Consider the following 21,582-nt stretch of genomic DNA (forward strand, 5'->3'; position numbering starts at 1 on the left):
ATTATTAATTAAAAATTTTTTATTTAATAAAGAAAAAATTTCATATATCTTAATCTGAAAGAAAAAATAAAACGAAAAAGAAAATTATGATTATGTATATGTATGATTTATAATAAAGGGGTATTTAAAATTTTTTTAAGGAAAAAAAATAGAAGGCGAGGAAACGTTAGAAGTTTTTCTTTTTATTAATATAAAGAATTATATATTTAAAAAAAAATATATAATGTTATATTTTATCTGACTCTGAATAACTAATAAAAAAGAAAGAATTTTAGAGAGATTTTTATATAATCTTAAAATTTTTTTTAATAAATCCCCCATTTCACTAACATCACATGTTAAGAAATCCCCCATCAATATAACCCAAAATTTTAAAACTAATTTTTTTTCAAATAAAATAGAAGGCGAAGGGTGAAGTTTTTATTTTTATTTTTATTATAAAAAGAATTATATATAAAATTTTTTTTAATAATAATAATGTGGTTTTACGTCTTTATAGAGAAACCATTATAGAGAATGTATTTTATAGAGAAACATTTATAGAGAAGAAAACAATTATAGAGAATGCATTTATAACAAATGGTTTTATAGAGAATGTCGTTTATAGAGAATGATTTTAAAATGAATGTAGAGAATTATTTTGTAGAGAATTATTTTGTAGATCTTGATTTTATAGAGAAATATTATGTATGGGACAATTAGAGAGTAGTATATGTAGATTAATACGTAACAACATTGGGGATATTCTCAATATAACTGATGAAAAACATATTCCAACTAATAAAAAGGGAGTATGTAAAGATTGTCCAAGAGTGAAGGAGGTAAAAACAACATTTATTTGTTTAAATTGTTAAAAATTCATTAGATCATATGCATACATTTTGTCGTGAATGTTAGTACAAAAATTTACATGATATTTGATGATTAGTATTTTATTTAATATTTGATATCTTTTTATAAAATTTATATAATTATCTATATTCGACATTCATTTAATAAAATATATAATAAAATTTGCATTTTTTTAAATACTTTATGGTGATCAAAATATAATTAAAGAAAGGTCTCAGAAAAAAATTTTTATTTTAGTAACTTTAGTAAAATTTGCATAACTGTTTTTAGAAGTAACTATTAATCTAAGATTTTGTATTTATTATTTCCAATAATATTTGAATATATATTCAAAATTGTATTTGTAGATCTCAAGTTTAAATATGTTCTGAGATATTAATCAAAATTTGGGATAAAATAGACCCCACCTTTGTAGTTAAGGGATTTTTTTCCACCTTTATAGTGAAGGATCAAAAAGTATGGGTTGAATTTTAAAAGGAGAAATATTTATATGCTAGGTTTACAATAAATATTCATATTTAAAACTGCCTTTCGCGACTCGAATTGATAGACTAAAATAAAAAAAATATAAAATATTTTCAGTATAAAAAAAACTAAATCTATCCAATTGAATAAGTTAGGTCAGGTCTATTATTTTGTCAAAACTAAAAAACCAAGAATTTGACAATCCATAAATATATTTGGCTCGTAATATAAATTTGAGTTCTTGCTGTTTAATGTCGTTGTACATTGTAAAAGCACGACTTTACTTAAATAACGCTCAAATTATAGAAGTTAGAAGGCACCACTTTTTAATATTTTACAATCTAAAAGCCATCAAAAATTTAAGAAACATAATGAGCCAATATTTTTTATTAAAAAAAATTAGATCGGTTATTTTTTTAAATTAAATGGGATAGGACCTTATTAACAACAAACCTGGTTAACAATATATTTTTTTAATAATTTTGAAATAATAAATAATTTTCAAAATATCTTTATTCTAACCTTGTTTAATAAAAAGAGTTTAAAAATATTACATATGACAATTATCAGTTTTCAATTTTATATATAAAAAAATCAAAAATAAAGATTATTTATGGTATATCTTAACTAAAATTTTAATTTAACATATTAATAATATCTATTTTTACTCATTTGCTTTAAAAAAATTTAAAAAATTTCAATAATAACGATTATGATAATTGTCACTTTCCTGTAGTACATCTTCACTGAAATTTTAATTTAACATGTTAACAATATCTATTTTTACCCATTTGCTTTAAAAAAATTCAAAAAAGTTCAAAAATAACGATTATGACAATTGTCACTTTCCTGTAGTACATCTTCACTGAAATTTTAATTTAACATGTTAACAATATCTTCATTTACCCATTTGCTTTAAAAAAATTTAAAAAGGTTCAAAAATAACGATTATGACAATTGTCACTTTCCTGTAGTACATCTTCACTGAAATTTTAATTTAACATGTTAACAATATCTTCTTTTATCCATTTGCTTTAAAAAAATTCAAAAAAGTTCAAAAATAACGATTATGACAATTGTCACTTCCCTGTAGTATATCTTCACTGAAATTTTAATTTAACATGTTAACAATATCTATTTTTATCCAAATGCTTTAAAAAAATTCAAAAAAGTTCAAAAATAACGATTATGACAATTGTCACTTTCCTGTAGTACATCTTCACTGAAATTTTAATTTAACATGTTAACAATATCTATTTTTACCTATTTGCTTTAAAAAATTTCAAAAAAGTTCAAAAATAGCGATTATGACAATTGTCACTTTCCTGTAGTATATCTTCACTGAAATTTTAATTTAAAACATATTAACAATATCTATTTTTACCCATTTGCTTTAAAAAAATTTAAAAAAGTTCAATAATAACGATTATGATAATTGTCACTTTCCTGTGGTTCATCTTCACTGAAATTTTAATTTAACATGTTAACAATATCTATGCTATAAAAAAATTTTCAAAAATAACGATTATAACAATTGTCACTTTTCTATGGTACATCTTCATTGAAATTTTATTTTTACATCTTAATATTAATAATTATAACCTATTTAATTTAGGATATAATAAATCAAATAAGTTAAAAATAACGATTATTACAATTTCCACTTTTTAATACATTACATCTTCATTGAAATTATAATATAAATTTTTTTTTACCCATATATGTCGAAAAAAGTTAAAAAAATAACGATTATGAAAATTGTCGGTACATCTTTATTAAATTTTTATTTTAATTTAACATGCAGTTCAAAAAATAATATCAAAAAAATAAAACATTATAAAATATGAAGATCTTTGAAGATCGTTTGATCTAAAATATTTTTAAATAAAAGATCTTCAAAGATCTAGATCTTTGAAGATCGCTGCTCAAAAATTTTTTAAAATAAAAGATCTTCAAAAGATCTCGATCTTTGAAGATCGTTGCTCAAAATTTTTTAAAAGTAAAAGATCTTCAAATTTTACGATCTTCAAAGATCTTGCTCAAATTTTTGAGCGAGATCTCGCTCAAAAATCTTCAAAGAAGATCTTTTGGTACAACTCTGTTTTTAACTAAATTGACTAGTAAAAATATACTTAAAATAATAATCATTGCAAAAAATATAAATTTGATTAAGATTTGATAAGCATGATACTGAATATTTATAAATCTTAGATTACACCATGAAGTTTATACATACTATATAACTAGCAGATAGCTAGTTATAAGATGATAGGTATATCGGAAATTTCCCCTTTATTGATAAAATATGTTAGTGTAATGTATTACAAGACTTTCAATATTATTATGTGGAACTATATATCATATCACATACTTAAAAAAAATTCTTTTATTTAATATTTGTAATTATTATTCTACAAAACCTTCACCCTCTGTGTATTTTAGTAGTGATCTACATTGGGCATAATTTTTCACATCAGGCCCGAATTTTTTTAAAAATAATGTCTGGTTCCAAACGATTTCTTGCTCAAACTAGCCTAACCGAATATATTTTTTATTATCCCGAAAACCTGCACCCAGATTAATATAAAAAAAATTTAAAAATATAATCTTACATTTATTAACGCTAACATAAATTTTGATCATTCTACAAAATATAAATATTGGCACCTTGTTTCCTGTAAGAATTTTAAAATATCTATTTTATTTCAAAATTTAAGCTCCACTCAATAAAACCCAATATTTTTTAAAAAACCAATTTGAATTTTTTAAAAAATCCACCTGAAGCTTTCTAATTTAAAGAATCAATATGTCGCGTCCATAGGATGTAATGAAGATCAACAAATTAAAAGATACAGAACAAATTTATGATGAATTTCGATATAAAAATTATAAGAAGGTTTTGCCATGAGAAAAAAATGGATGGATCAAGCTCATAATTAGTTTTAGACCACTTTTCCAATAGTCATATCTACCCTAGGGATATTTGACAATAAAGCCCTAGGTAATAAATAACTAGGATAAAAATACATAGGCATGGGGGAAACACATCCATTGGGGAGTGCAATTGAAAAACAAATTTTCTATTCAGGTAAGTTCAAAATATCAAAGAATACAATTTACAAACTTAAAATTTTATAGAAAAAAAATATAAGCTAATTTTTAATATAAAAATAAAAACATATCAAAAATTTAATTCTAGAAAATTTCAAAAATTTATTTTATCAAAAAACAAGATAAAAATTGGGAAAATTGGATCCTTTTCTGTAAAATTTTACCAAACATTACATATTTAAATTGGTATAAAATTTTATTATATCAATTTTAATCATTGATTTGTTAAGACTTTGGGTTTTTATTTTAAATAGCCATTCGTTTTTGTCCATCAAATATTACTGTGGCAATAGATTGAATTGTTTTATACTATTTCCTCTGAATACAGGATTAAATTGGTATACAATTCTATTTGATATCAATTTTAAATATAGGCTTGTTAAACTTTGGGTTTTTATCATAAAGAGTCCATTCTTTATGGTCCATATCAAATATTCCTGTGGCTAATGTAATAGATTGACTTTGTTCTATACCACTTTCCCTGAATATAGGATAATTGTTATCACTTGTATCACCAAGAATTTCTAGCATATCTTGTATATTGTTAGCTTGCAATTTAGATCCGAATGTTTGAACAACTTTCTCACGGTGCTGTGAACTTATTAAAAATTCTGATATTTCTGGAACTTGTAATCTTTCATATTTGTTGAAATGGACATAATATTTTTTAATAATATCTATTTGTAAAACATTCAATTGTGACTTTCCAAATTTTGTAAGAGATGGTGCTACCTCTACATTAAAAAATTTATTTGGTGATGGATGGCATATATTGTTGTTTCCAGAAATACCTATATTAATACTGAATCCTACTGCTGTTCCCCTTCCAAAATCATATAATATACTTAATAAGCTCTTCATATCATAACATTTACCTATAACAGCTCTACATAGGATGCCTCTGGGAGTTGAATCTAATATTCCTACATGTTTAGCTGACAATCCATTCATAGTTATTATAAATGGATCAATGTTATTATTAAAACCCATACAATTACCTGGTAAATGGCCTGGATAGCAATAGGCTGTAAATTTTTCTTTTATTTTACAATTTGATTCATCAATAATTTCAACATCAACTACATATGCTTTATCCTTAATTGCTGCATGCATGTCCTCATTATGACCAAGAATGTTTACTTTGTCAACAAAAAATACATCAGTACAATCAAGTAAATCATGTAGATTCTCTTTAATTATTATTGTTATTTCAACCCTTAGTATGCATAAGAAAAAATAATGAAAGGGAATTTTAGATCCATCTGCATATCCTTGAATTTCCTGAATATACTCAGGATATATTTGTTTAGAAGTACTTAAATAATTGTCATATATTTGCTTACCAAATTTAGAATGATAGAATGGTATAAAAGTCTCATGTAACCAATTATATTGCTCAAAAAAATCAGATATGAGGTATTTAAAAGTTTGTCCAATTTCTAACCCTACATTATAATAACTACCTCTAAATTTACATATAGAAATTGACATTATAAAATAATTTTATACGACTAATATATTAACGACATTCTCTTGGTAAAATTCGAATTCGGTACGAAACAGCGAAAATCAGAATAGCGAAAAATAAAAAATGTTCCCATTATATATAACTCCACTAAAAAGTCATAAAATAATATTATATCTATTATTAATATATATAGTATATTATTAAATATGTTAATTTTTTCCAAATAAATTAAGTTATTATCATGGTATTTATATATTGTCCCTTTATAAATACTAATTTTTTGTATATGACATTAATAAAGTATGGCCATTATATGAACTCTATCTTCTTTAAATATTATCTATAAAATACTAATCTTTTGTTTATTTAGTGTATTTTTAATTAAATATAATATTTAATATTAATTTTATACGACATTAATAATGTATGGCCATTACATAAACTTTAAATATTATCAATAAAATTATATTTTGTATATTTATTGTATTTTTAATTAAATATAATGTTTAATTTTATTTATACAAAATAACTTATAGACCAATAAATATGTTATTAATTTTTTCACAATTGTTATTGCCTTGCCTAATATAAAATGAATAATTTTTAAATCCTAAATATGGTATTTATATTTTTTCAATTTATAAATACTGATTTTTTGTAATTTTAATTTAAAAGCATGGCAAACAAAATATCTTTCTTATAAAAATTTATTCATGTAAACAAAGGGTTTTTTTAAATTATTTATATTTTAAATAATAACTTTTACATTCAATTTTAAGTATACACTGCATAGACAGATTGATCATTTATATTTGCACTGAATAATATATAATATTATAATACACAATACAATATGCATTGATAAAATATTAACAGTATATCTATTGGAAAATGGCAATCATCTAAAATAGATTTATTGATTATGTTTATTTAAAGGGTTAAAAAAGGAATATTATATTCATATAATAATAATAATTTTCAATAGCTGCTTTCCCTGCTGATTTATTATCATTTGCAAGCTGAATTATTTGCCACTAAGAAATTTAAATAATATTAGTAAATAAAGGGTTTTTTTTTAATTATTTATATTTTAAATAATAACTTTTACATTCAATTTTAAGTGTACACTGCATAGACAGATTGATCATTTATATTTGCACTGAATAATATATAATATTATAATACACAATACAATATGCATTGATAGTGTATCTATTGGAAAATGACAATCATCTAAAATAGAATTATTAATTATGTTTATTTAAAGGGTTGAAAAAAAGGAATATTATATTCATATAATAATAATTTTCAATAGCTGCTTTATTATCATTTGCAAGCTGAATTGTTTGCCATTAAGAAATTTATTTAATATTAGTAAATAAAGGGTTTTTTTAATTATTTATATTTTAAATAATAACTTTTACATTTAATTTTAAGTGTACACTGCATAGACAGATTGATCATTTTTATTTGCACTGAATAATATATAATATTATAATAACACAATAATAATACAATTTGCATTGATAAAATATTAACAGTGTATCTATTGGAAAATGACAATCATCTAAAATAGAATTATTAATTATGTTTATTTAAAGGGTTGAAAAAAAGGAATATTATATCCATATAATAATAATTTTCAATAGCTGCTTTCCCTGCTGATTTATTATCATTTGCAAGCTGAATTATTTGCCACTAAGAAATTTAAATAATATTAGTAAATAAAGGGTTTTTTTTAATTATTTATATTTTAAATAATAACTTTTACATTCAATTTTAAGTGTACACTGCATAGACAGATTGATCATTTATATTTGCACTGAATAATATATAATATTATAATACACAATACAATATGCATTGATAAAATATTAACAGTGTATCTATTGGAAAATGACAATCATCTAAAATAGAATTATTAATTATGTTTATTTAAAGGGTTGAAAAAAAGGAATATTATATTCATATAATAATAATTTTCAAGAGCTGCTTTTATCATTTGCAAGCTGAATTGTTTGCTATTAAAAAATTTAATTTAATATTAGTAAATTAAGGGTTTTTTTAATTATTTATATTTTAAATAATAACTTTTACATTTAATTTTAAGTGTACACTGCATAGACAGATTGATCATTTTTATTTGCACTGAATAATATATAATATTATAATAACACAATAATAATACAATATGCATTGATAAAATATTGACAGTGTATCTATTGGAAAATGACAATCATCTAAAATATAATTATTAATTATGTTTATTTAAAGGGTTGAAAAAAAGGAATATTATATCCATATAATAATAATTTTCAATAGCTGCTTTATTATCATTTGCAAGCTGAATTGTTTGCTATTAAGAAATTTAATTTAATATTAGTAAATAAAGGGTTTTTTTAATTATTTATATTTTAAATAATAACTTTTACATTTAATTTTAAGTGTACACTGCATAGACAGATTGATCATTTTTATTTGCACTGAATAATATATAATATTATAATAACACAATAATAATACAATATGCATTGATAAAATATTAACAGTGTATCTATTGGAAAATGACAATCATCTAATATAGAATTATTAATTATGTTTATTTAAAGGGTTGAAAAAAAGGAATATTATATCCATATAATAATAATTTTCAATAGCTGCTTTCTCTGCTGATTTATTATCATTTGCAAGCTGAATTATTTGCCACTAAGAAATTTAAATAATATTAGTAAATAAAGGGTTTTTTTTAATTATTTATATTTTAAATAATAACTTTTACATTCAATTTTAAGTGTACACTGCATAGACAGATTGATCATTTATATTTGCACTGAATAATATATAATATTATAATACACAATACAATATGCATTGATAAAATATTAACAGTGTATCTATTGGAAAATGACAATCATCTAAAATAGAATTATTAATTATGTTTATTTAAAGGGTTGAAAAAAAGGAATATTATATTCATATAATAATAATCTTCAATAGCTGCTTTTCCTCCTGATTTATTATCATTTGCAAGCTGAATTATTTGCCACTAAGAAATTTAATTTAATATAATAAAATAAATAAATCTATACCTTCAGCAGAAGTAAGCATGACCTCTGTATCTTCTTTTTGTATTTTAGGTTGGCTGAATTAAATTTGGGCCTAAAATCATCTAAATTTCTAAAATCAATTGCTAAAAAATTTATACTTTCATGAGTATCTCTTATGTGAAAGTTGCTTGTAAACTGAATTTGTTCCTAAATTATTAAATTTATTTACTGTATCACATTAAATTATTAATATTTCATTAAACCTAATTATATACTTTTCTCATATCGAAAATGTTGGCCATCTTTTGGGAATGTTTTTGGGAATATTCCCTGATTTTCGCTATTTCGTGCCCAGGCCGTAAAATTCATTCATTACCACCGTGCAATTTCATCACCCACCAGGAGTTGAAGCGTGCATCATGTATTTTCACTAGTATATAGATCCCATACATGATGTCTACCCGTTTTATTATAGTGGACGGTACCACTATGTAGCCAGTTAGCAAAGTGAAGAAGGAAGAAGTACAATAATGGTGATGTATTAGTTCCGTTTCCGGTAGAATAGTGTTAAGGAAAAAAAAATAATGTCATATAAAAAATGTACCTGCATCCTTAAGTGGTATTTAGTGAGGCAACAAAAAATAATAACACTTATATCTTGGTAAGTATTGAGAATTTATGTTAAGTTTGCAGAAGAGTCTCTTCCTTGTTGTTCGGTGTGCCAAATATCATATGTCCTGTAGATCTTGTATGTGCTGTGCCAATGATATTTGGGTTCGTTCGAGTTATTGCGTTATTATTATAGCCAGTTTATCTTCTCATTGTCCATTATACAACTAATAGTTTCGTAATCGTTATCGTCGCCGATATCGTGTGCCCAGAAAAGAAGGTCGTGGGTTAATAAAAGGAAGTTATGTTGTTGTTCAGGTTATTATCATTATCAAATATACTTATTCCATTTATTGCAAGAACGTAAAGGAGAAGAACGGTTGCAATATTAATTTAGGCCATATTTTAACATGTATTGTAAATGTTCCTTTAGGTGTTTCTTGTTTTTGCTGAGCGCCATGAAATCTGCAAACGAGAGGTTAATCAGGTCCATATCTATCAAAAATTTCGCCAACCAATAGTATTTAGGAGTTTTCTTCCTACCGTCAGGGCACCATTTGGAGGACGAGAATATCATATTTTCCTGCGAGTGTCTTAAGCTATGGCCTAGTAATTCTAGTCTCCTAAAGGGTATGAGACGATTGATTGGTAGGATGTCGCATCTATTCCAGAGCATTGTATTTGATGTGTTGTATGGGGTAATACGTTTTGGTGATTCTTCTAAGGCATTTGTTTATAAAAGTCTGAATTGTGTTGATGTTACTTTTTGAGTCTTGCCAAGTCGCCAGGCCGTAGGTAAAAATGGGTACAATTAGGGACTTGTAGAGTCTTATTTTTAAATTAGTTGATATTTGGTTGGATGACCATAATTTCGACAGTTGATGATAGCGGAGTCTAGCATTATTCGTTCTCGATTTCGTATCTAAAAAAGAGAGGCCTAATGACGTTATCCGGGTTCCTAGGTATTTAAAATCTGACACTAATTCTATCGTATTACCCTCAAAGTTAAAGGGGTTTAAGTGACTCGCATCGGTATTCGAGGTGATCAGTTTGGTTTTTGTGTAGTTAACTCTTAAACCATATCCATCACAGTTGTTGACAAATAATGATAAAATATTTCTTAATTTGTATTCTGAGTTGGCAAGAATACATACGTCGTCAGCATAACATAGAAAGTTTAAAAAGTTGTGCATATCATTGAGGTGTTGTTGATCACTGTAATATGTGTTGAGTGCATATTCATGTTTAAAGGGTTTATTTAGGATATCATTCATAATTACATTAAAAATAATCGGTGAAAGGATGCATCCTTGTTTGAGGCCCCTATTTGCTTTAAAAAGTTGCGACTTCATATTTAGATGCTGAGGAACTACGTTATGATTGTCGTAAATTATCTTAATTAGCGCTATCAGATTCTTATCTATTCCAATGTTTTCCAGCAAGGGCCATATCTTATTCTGAATTATGGAGTCAAAGGCTTGACTTAAATCAATCATTAGGGCAAAGATGGGGGATTTATGCATTCTGGCCTTTTCCAGAATGACCTTAAGTGCCATAGTCAACTCCGTAGTATTTCTGCCCTTCCTGTATGATGTGATAGGATTAGAAAGTAACCTGTTAATGATTGGTTTAATCCTGACTGATATGATGTATGTGAACATTTTTAGTGTGACTGGAATCAGTGCACTGTAATCTTTAAGGCAGTTTGGGGACTTATTTTTAGGGAAGTTTAGTATAATTGATGTCATCCATTCGTCGGGAAACTTGCCCGTATTCCAAATCTCCCTAAAGAGGGGAAGTAGTAAGCTGGCCCTTAGGTCTACCTCTATCTTCCAGAGTTCTGCAAAAATTCCATCAGCTCCAGCAGCTTTATGCATTTTTAGACGTTTGATGGCACCGACTATATCGGACTTGTTCAGATTCTGACTGGGTGATTGGAAGGGGTAGTCACATCTAGGTCTAGGCCATCTCGTTTGCAGAGGTTCATGTAGTGGTCTATCCATAAGTCTAATTGTTCCTTAGGGTCAGTTATAATCTTGTTGTTATTTAATTGTAGTCTTGATAAAGGATTGGTTTTAAAGGTGGTGAGTAGTTTTAGAGATTGGAAGGCCTTATAAATATTATTATTATCAAAATTGAATTGGATAGAATTCGATAAGTTAGCAATAAACAGTCTTTTGTCAGCCCTTATGCGGTGAGTAATGTACCTCCTATGATGTCTTGCAAATTGATGGTGGGATATATTTGTTGTAAGATTCTTAATTATTTGTATTGTTGAAGGGGTGAGCCACTCTCTGCGCTTGGTCGTGGTCTTAAGCATGATGTTATACTACCTAATAAATTCAGCTTAATGTCCTTCCAGGTCAGATTTGGGTTTATCATGCCATTTACTGTGTTTCTCCATGATGTTAATTTAGAGACGAACTCTTCTTTCACCTCTAAGTCATTTAGTTGTGCCAAGTCTTTTCTAGCTATGTATTTTACAGTGGTGAGACTGTTCTGTCTAGTGTGGTTTGGGAAGATACTGTTGTTAATTTTGAGTTCACAACCCAGTGGATAATGATCCGTAAAAAGTGCAAGGTTTAGTTTACTGATTACCCTGATGTCTCTCACCCACTTGAAAATCTTAGTGGAAATTACAAAAAAATCTATCTGTGAGGTAATGCCAAAGGAAGGACTCTTGTAAGTCATAATGTGATGAGTTGGATGATTGAAGAAAGTATTTCCAATGAAAAGCTCGCAGATTTCTATTAACCTTTTACCGTTAGGTTTCGTGCTTTGTATTAATTGTGTTCCTATCGTAACCGCTTGACTATTTTTTTATGCTATGATTGGTGTATACTAAGTTCCCTACTTGCTAAACAACGACCAAGATGTATTAATAAGTAATATATGTTTTGCGCCTAGTCCTATATGTTGTATTCTACCACAAATCAACTGAAGATTCATCCCTAATCTCTTCGATTTTTTTAAAATTTTCATGATAGTAAAAATATAAAATTTTAATTAACAACTCAGAGTACTTCCTGAGAAAGTGGCGTTACTAGGGGAGGGAGAGCAGGCGCCCGAGCCGCGTGAAAAATTTGAATAGCCCCCTTCAAAAAATTTATTTAAATGGAATCTTAACCTCTTGAACTGAAAATAAATTTTTTTGATTTACCCCTGATCGTCTTTTATAATTCTATTAAGTAATGAATAGATTTAATTTTATTATTTTAAAATTATTAAGACTGTCTAAATTTTTGTTAAATGAATATTATTTTAAAGATTAGATTAATACACATATATTATATTTTCACTATATCTTGAAAACTAACAAATTTAATATTGTAATTAGCAGAGTTTAAAGAGATTAATCAACTGTATATTTATTTTTAATTGAAATTTTCATCCTATTCCTAAAAATATTTTCAAGGTCTAATCCTAATGTATAAGAGATTTCTTTATAAAAAGAAAGTAAGTAAATAGACATCAGGGGCGTCGCTAGCCTTTACAATCTCAGGTGGCTCAACTAAAAAAAATTCTGGGGGGCTTCGCTTTCCATATCCCCATTTGCGGGCCTTTGGCCGGGTTTCATATTATTATATAATAGAATAATAATTTTGAATTTCATATTTTGTCTTTATTATATTATGCCTACAACATAAACTAGCATTAAATAATTAAAACAATATAAGACATTTCTAAAAATATTATTTTTTCAATAAAAAATCTATTTATTACAGTATAAAATATTTTCGATTGTTGATATAAATTTTGCATCTAAAGAATTACAAGTGATAAAAAGGTTAATTAATTCATGCATATGCCTCAATTGATAATGGTTTTTAAAAAATACATATTATAAAATTAGCAACTTACATTGACGAAAAGTGAAGAAACTAATATAACACTTTTACCATTTTTAAACAATGTTTTATAGAATGGACTAATAAGGAAAAATTTAGAGGCCCAACCAAATCAACAATTCTTGGAGAAGAGAATATAAACGACCAATCCAAATCATAAAACTATATGGTGGTTAGAGCTTCCTCTTAAATGACATGATGGAAGCTAGATATGTAATTGAGAAAAAAATTGTAAGGTATTAAATTTCTAATAGATATTCTTAATGATATATAAATAACTACACAGTTGACCATTATTGCTTATAAAATATGCATATGTTCTCAGCAGCAGGGGCGTCGCTAGCCGTAACAATCTCAGAGGGCTCAACTAAAAAAAAATTGGAGGGCTTCGCCCTGGGTTTTATATTAATATATTATATTTTTAAAATTAACTAACTCTAAATAATTATTCTGAATGTCATTTATTATATTTTGCATCAAAATAAACTAGCATATAAATCATTAAAATAATACAAGACATTTCTAAAAATAATAATATTTAATACAAAATCTATTTATTACAATATAAAATATTTCCGATTGTTGATATAAAAAAATTTTGCGCCTAAAGAATTATAAATGATAAAAAAGGTTAAAATTCATATATATATGCCTAAAGAATTATAAATGATAAAAAAGGTTAAAATTCATATATATATGCCTCAATTGATAATGGTTTTTGAAAACTACATAATGTAATATTAGCAACTTATATTGACAAAAGGTCATGAAACTAACATAACTCTCTACTACCATTTTAGACAATGTTTTATAGAATAGACTAATAAGAAAAAATTTATAAACCTTACCAAATCAACAATTCTTGAAGAAGAGAATATAGACGACCAATCCAAATCATAAAACTATATGGTGGTTAGAACTTTCTATTAGATGACATGATGGACGCTAGATAAGTAATCGAGAAAATTGTTGTATGATATTAAATTTCTATAAGATTATCTTCCATTTTAATGATATATAAACGACTACACAGTTGACCATTATTGCTTATCTAAAATATGCGATCATATGCTCTCAGCGTAGTAATAATTTTAAATTACATAGCCACAAAAATAATAAATGCTGGTTAATTTGCAGTCCTAGGCATGACACTCACAATGCTAACCCATATCAGAATTTTTTCTGTTAGATAAATTGATAAAACAAAAACACTAAAAACCTTTAGAAGAAATTATGCAAATATATTGAAGCTTGAGTTATTTACACGGCAAAATGCCATATTAGAAATGAAACATTTTGTAACTACAAAATAAGAACACTACAAAATAAGAACCAGAGTGATACATGAAAGCAATTAAGATTTTATATATTATTGTCGTACCATCTCTAGTTGGTATATTATATCTTAAAATAATAGTAGTTTGATATAATATTAAAAATATATTCGTATTAAAAATTTAACTTAAAACTGTTTTTAAATAAGAATAAAATAGCTTTCCTGAAAACACGTAAAAAAGAGAAGAAAAATTATCTAATTTATTACATCCATTCTGGGATAAATAATATGTTAATTTTTAAATATATTTCCAATAAATAGTTGGCGTTAAATATTTGAAAAAAAAATTAAAATATTTATTATCAAAAGCATTTATTAATAAAATTTATTAATAAACTGTAATATATATAATTGTCAAATACGTCTGTAAAAGTGGTATTTAACCTAATCTTTTATAACCAATTATATCTAATAGAGGATTATAAACTATATGTTTACTTACTTGTTATAAATAAATCTCTTATACTGGATTTGGACCTTGAAAATAATTTTAAGAAGAGGCATGGTAATTAAATTTAAATATCAATAATATAGTTAATTAGTAATTTGAATTCGGCTAATTACAATATTAAATTTGTTAATTTTCAATTAATCTTTATTTAATTAGGGTTATATAAATTTAAATAATAAAAGTCAATAAAGCTTCAACTGTTAATGCTAAATTAATATTTAGTGTGATATTAATATTCTATTTTCGACACAGAATTTGATTGTAAGCTGACATAATGAGAATATAATTTATAAGTAATAATCTAATCTAATAATTGAAATAGTATTCATTTAAGAATAATAGACTTATTAATTTTTAAATTATAAAATTAAATCTATATATTACTCAATAGAATTATAAAAGAAATCATTCAATGGGCAATAAAAAAAATTTATTTTTAGTTCAAAGGGATATTAAGGAGCCATTAAAAAAAAATTTTTGCTTCAGGGGGCTATTCAAATTTTTCAGGGGGCTCGAGCCCCTGCGCTCCCTAGCGACGCCACTGATAGACATATAGTTTATTATCCTCTATTTATACAGTTGGTTATAAAATATTAGATAAAATGCCACTTTTATAGACGTATTTAAGAGTTATATAATATATTACAGTTAATATTTAAATAAATTTTACTAATAAATGCTTTTGATAATAAATATTGTAACAATTTGCAAAAATAATTTTAAATTAAACATTTTATTATTCATCCTAGAATTTATGTAATAAATTAGATATCTTCTCTTTTTTTACGTGTTTTTAGGAAAGCTATTTTTTTCTTTTTCCAAAAACAGTTTTGAGTTAAATTTTTAATACAAGTATATTTTTGATATCATACAAACTACTAATATTTTAATATATAATATACCAACTAAAGGTGGTGCGATAATATATAAAATCTTAATTGTTTTATCATATAATTTTGGTCGGTCCTTATTTTTATTTAGAAAATGTTTCATTTTATTATAGCAATGGCATCCTTGCCTTGTAAATAACTCAAGGCTTCATATTTGCATAATTTTTTTTAATTATTTTTAGTATTTTTGCTTTACAATTTATCTTACATAATAAATTCTGATATAAGTAATCATCGTGGGTGTCATGGCTATGACTGCAAATTAACCAGCATCTATTTATTGTATGGCTATGTAATTTAAGATTATTACTATATTGCTAGCATATTTTAGGGTAAGCGGAAAATAATTCCTCGGAAAAAAAACCGGGAAAAAAATCCCCGGAAAAAAATCTCCTGGAAAATAATTTCCCAGAAAAAATATCCCCTGGAAGATAATTCCCCGGAAAAAAAATCTAGGGAAAATAATAACCCGGAACTGGAAAAAAAATTCCCATAGAAAATAATTCTCCGGAAAATATTTCCCCGGAAATAAATTCCCCATTTTTTAGATATTAAATTAAATATAGGGGAATATTAATCTCCGGAAAAAATTACCCGAATAATTTTTTTTAAATTATCAAAAAATAATCCCGCCGCTAAAATAACGAAAATATTTCTAAAAAATTATATTAGTATTTTCTGAACGTTGAGAGTATTTCTTATTTAATTCCAAAAGGGCAATCTTTAAATAAGAATTGATAAATCGGTTGGTAGCTTTTATATTTTATAATTTAGTAGATAGCATAAAAAATATAGATTTGTGACGATAGATTTTTATAGAAATATATGAAAAATATGAAAGAGGTTTTACAATTTAAAATTGAAAAGAAAAATGTGAAAGTAAATTTTTCCCTAGAGAGAGAAAGGTTATTTCCATAATCCACTTTTCATCTAGACTTGAATAGATTTTATGAAAACAGGTAATTAAACCACATTATATTTACAATGAAGAGGAGTGGGGGGGGGGGTTATTTCTAATACGCCACTAAGGTTAAAATATATATAACATTAAAATGAATATTATGACACTATTCTGTTCCGTTCGTTTATATCAGTTTGAATTCCGGACAAAAATAACATAATGGAAATTTTTTATGTTTAATACTATTGATTTTAAACATTGTATCTGATTAAAAATTTTCAAAAAAAGTATTGATCCTAATCACTGATTACAGAAGCTTATTTAATTCAAAGACTATCTCAAAAATATACTATTTATTCTAAATAATATTTGTTTATTTTTATAAATATTATAATTTTTAATATTTATTCCATATATCATTTAATAAAATTATAATTATTTCTTTTCCGTAAATTTAAAAAAAAATTCATAAGCAAAATAATAATTGTTAGATTCGAAAAATATAATACTCACTGCTGAGAATCACATCTGGGTGTATTTTGATTAAAATGGTCAGCATTTTTCATTACTTTTGGCAGTATTTAATTAAAATAAGGCAGTAAAAAATATAACTTTGCAAGTTTTATATTGATTTTGTATTCAGTCAGTTAAATTCTTAAAGTAGGTAAATACTTCAGTAAAATAATTTTTATAAAATAGAGGGGATCAGATTGAATTGCAAATTTACTATTTCGCCACAGAATTTATAATTATATATTTTAATAGCTTATATTATAAAAGTGTAGAGCGTTTATTGATCCTCCAGAATCTTTAAACCGCATACCAGCGGAATAAACCGTTCGTGAGTTATGGGCAAAATAAAAAGGTATTGGCACTTTGCCAAAACCGAAAATAAAAATGATTATGATCTGAAACTTAGCAGTTATGTAGTATTCAAAATTATATTAATAATCTGCAAATCGCGTATCCGTATAACTAATCATAACCGAGTTATATTAGTTTTAAAAACGTGTAGTTGACGAAATTATTTAAGCTGACGGAACGACTTGATCAATTATCGTATACCATTGTGTAGCCTATTAATTGATCCTAATTGATCTTCTATCCCAAAAGCAGCGGAATCAGCCGTTCGTGAGTTATAAGCAAAATAAAAAAGTGTTGGCACTTTGCCAAAATCGAAAATAAAAGAGAATAATCGAAAACTTAGCAATTACGTAGTATTCGATGTGTACATTAATAATCTGCAAACCGCATATCCGTATCATTAACCGTAACCGAGTTATAACGGTTTTAAAAACGTAAAGTTAACGGAATTTTTTTTAAAAATTGAGGATCAATTACCGAAAATTATGCCAAAGTGTAGAGCGTAAATTGATCCTCCAGAATCTTTGAACCGCATACCGGCGGAATAAACCGTTCGTGAGTTATAGGCAAAATAGAAAGGTTTTGGCATTTTGCCAAAATTTTAAATTCAAGCAATCATTTTTTAGTTAAAGCTAATATTTAGTGTCTTAATTGATCCTCCGAATTCTTCAAATGGAATGACAAAAAAATTAAAGGAAAGTGAGTTATCAACAATAAATATTTCAAGGTCAAATTCTGACCTAACAAATTATGGATATGAAACTTATATCATTTTAGTGCTCCGTTGATAACAAGTACTTAAGAAGTTTAATAGCCGAAATTAAAAGTAAAAGTTAATAACAAAATTAATAAAAATAAATTACGGTGCACTAAAACAAAATCTAGTGCAGCGATAGACATTCAATTATTTTTGCTATTTTAATGATTGTAAAATTTTTTATGAGCTTACTAAATGTTTCAAGGTCAAATTATACCACTGAAATTATATATGCACTGTCCTATTAAATTTTATCGATTTAAAAGACCAATGATAAAGCTCGAAAGCCTATTATATTACTCTTATAAAAGTATATTCCTTTTTTATTACTTTCTTATTTTGCCCATAACTCATGAAGGGTTCATTCCGCTACTTTCCGAATAGAAGATCAATTTGGATCAATTAACGGTCTACACAGTGGTATAGGTTTCTGTAATTGATCCTCAAATCGTTCCGCCAGCTTTCAAAATTTGAACACTTTCCTTATTTTGCTTATAACTCATTAACCATTGATTTCGCTGATGTTTGGTTTGAAGATCAATTAAGACTCTATAATATTGGCATAAGTTTTGTTAATTGATCCTCACATCGTTCCGCCAACTTCACGGACCTGCAGAGCAGATCCGGGTCAAAAAATAATATGAATTTATGCTGGGCCAAAATAAAAAATCAGAGCTGGCCATTATCATTACTTAACTTATAATAATATTTAGCTTAATATTACAGAGACTAGGTAATTTTTGTATTTATAAATCCGGGCCAAACTAAAAAATCTGAGCTGGCCATAATATTTTGCATAATATCAGAGAGACTAGGTATCCAATTCATTTATTTTATAAATATTGCTTTGTTTAATTTTCTCTAAACCTGCTTTCGGGATAAGTCCATAACATTATACATTATATTTATTAGTATTAATTAATAATTTAAGTTTTTGTTAGGTTTAATATTAATCACAAGTACTATTTTATTTTGAAAATTTTTGTTTGGAAAAATTTTACAGGAATTTTTGACGACAATAAATATTTTAGGGATTTTTTTTCCTATATTGTTAATTTTATAAAAATAAATTAATATTTTATAGGATTAAAAAAATGGGGAATTTTTTTCTGGGGAATTATTTTCTATGGGATTTTTTTTCCGGGGAATTATATTCCAAGTTCTGGGGATTTTTTTTCCGGAGAATTATTTACTTGAGAATTATTTTCCGAGGAATTTAATCTTCCGGGGAATTTTTTTCCAGGGAATTTATTTTCCGGGATTTTTTTTCCGGGGAATTATTTTCCTAGATTCATATTTTAGATAAGCAATAATGGTCAACTGTGTAATCATTTATATATCATTAAAAATGGAAAATAATCTTTTAGAAATTGAATATCTCACAAAAATTTTCTTGATTACTTATCTAGCTTTCATCATGTCGTTTAAGAGGAAGCTCTAGCCACCATATTGTTATATGATATTGATTGGTCATTTGTACCCTCTTCTTCAAGAATTGTTGATTTGGCTTAGGCCTATAAATTTTACCTATTAGTTCATTCTATAAAACATTGTTTAAAATGGTAACAGAAGTTATATTAGTTTAAACCTTTTATCAATGTAAGTTGCTAAGAATTATATTATTACTTTATGTGGTTTTTAAAAACTATTATCATCGAGGCATATATGAATAAATTAACCTTTTTTATCACTTGTAATTCTTTAGACTCAAATTTTTTTAAATCAGCAATCGAAAATATTTTATAATGTAATAGATTTTGTAATAAAAAATACTATTTTTAGATATGCCTTGAATTGTTTTAATTATTTATATATTAGTTTATTTTGTATGCATAATATAATAAAAGACTAAATTTGGAATTAAGAATAATTGTTCGGAGTTAACAAATTTAAAAAATGTATAATATAAAGCGGGAAAATAGGGGATATGGGGGGGGGCATAGCCCGCATAAAATTTTTTTTAGTTGAGCCCCCTGAAATTGTAGAGGCTAGCGACGCCCCTGTCCTGAGATATGGCATCTTTAAATAGGGTAAATTTGAAAATACATTATTTAATTTTAAATATCTCAAAAAATAATTAGGCTAAAAACATAATTTATTAAATAGCCTTCTAATAACGATATAATATAAAATTTATTTAATAGATAATAATATTAGGAAATAGTTAGAAAAAGAAAATTGCATTTTTCTTTCTATTTTTTTAGACATTATACGTCCTTATATTTGTGCAAATCCTAGAATCAATGATAAATTAAAAATATGTAGTAATTTTCTCGAGATAACATTATATTTGCTATTTCCTTTAAAAGGAGATTAAGTCTATGAGATGCAGTCCAATTGCATTTGATAATTGGTTATTTATTTCTCACAAGTGTCCAGGCTTTCTTTATTCGCATCTTTATTATGATTTTAATTATGTGTTCCTATTTTTTCAATTAGTTTTATAAATTCACTAGATATATATTTCCCATATGTATATTGGCCCCTGTTCTAATTAATTTATAAAAAATGGGACTTGGGATTGCTATAATAAAATTTATAAAATATTCCACTTTAATAAGGGTTAAATTATCTTTCGGTTATTATATAGTTAATCCTTTTATATTCATTGTTTAACAAATTTTCAGTAAATATCTTGAGAGCATTTAAAATTCTATTTTTAAAGTTATCTTCTTTTTTTAAGAAATTCAATTTTATTAAATTTAAAATAGGATATATAAACTCAATAATTAAAAATATATATTTAAAAACAAATAAGCATATATTAAAAATAATTTAAAAAAAATATATATATGTATAATCTATTAACATAAAAGAGAACTAAGAGAAAAAAAAATTATTTAAAAAAGAGGTACATATCACCCTAGAGAAGAGTGAATGCTTAAAAAAGACCGGCAGATTTCAGATAAAATCCTTCATTGGGGTCCCCTGAGATCTGTCTCATTTTTTTTTCCTATGGTTTTAATGAAATTGAGAGCATCAC

The 21,582-nt window shown here is 25.6% G+C and overlaps 1 protein-coding gene and 1 long non-coding RNA gene across 2 annotated transcripts; both read right to left on the reverse strand.

Moving 5' to 3' along the window:
* Positions 1-4,533: 4,533 nt before the first annotated feature.
* Positions 4,534-5,975, reverse strand: LOC135926416 (beta-alanyl-dopamine/carcinine hydrolase-like). Its single transcript, XM_065462290.1, has one exon. The coding sequence runs from the start codon at positions 5,917-5,919 to the stop codon at positions 4,777-4,779; it is 1,143 nt and encodes a 380-aa protein (XP_065318362.1). The 5' UTR covers positions 5,920-5,975; the 3' UTR covers positions 4,534-4,776.
* A 2,345-nt stretch (positions 5,976-8,320) lies between these two features.
* LOC135926527 (uncharacterized) lies at positions 8,321-9,487 on the reverse strand. Its single transcript, XR_010571906.1, has 4 exons — positions 9,207-9,487; positions 9,102-9,150; positions 8,986-9,055; positions 8,321-8,942 (listed from the first exon to the last, which is right to left on the reverse strand). It is a non-coding gene; the product is annotated as an uncharacterized LOC135926527 (long non-coding RNA).
* Between the last annotated feature and the right edge of the window lie 12,095 nt (positions 9,488-21,582).

Source organism: Gordionus sp. m RMFG-2023, chromosome 3, assembly GCF_954871325.1.
Source record: "Gordionus sp. m RMFG-2023 chromosome 3, tfGorSpeb1-WG-v2, whole genome shotgun sequence".
Taxonomy (NCBI): domain Eukaryota; kingdom Metazoa; phylum Nematomorpha; class Gordioida; order Chordodea; family Parachordodidae; genus Gordionus; species Gordionus sp. m RMFG-2023.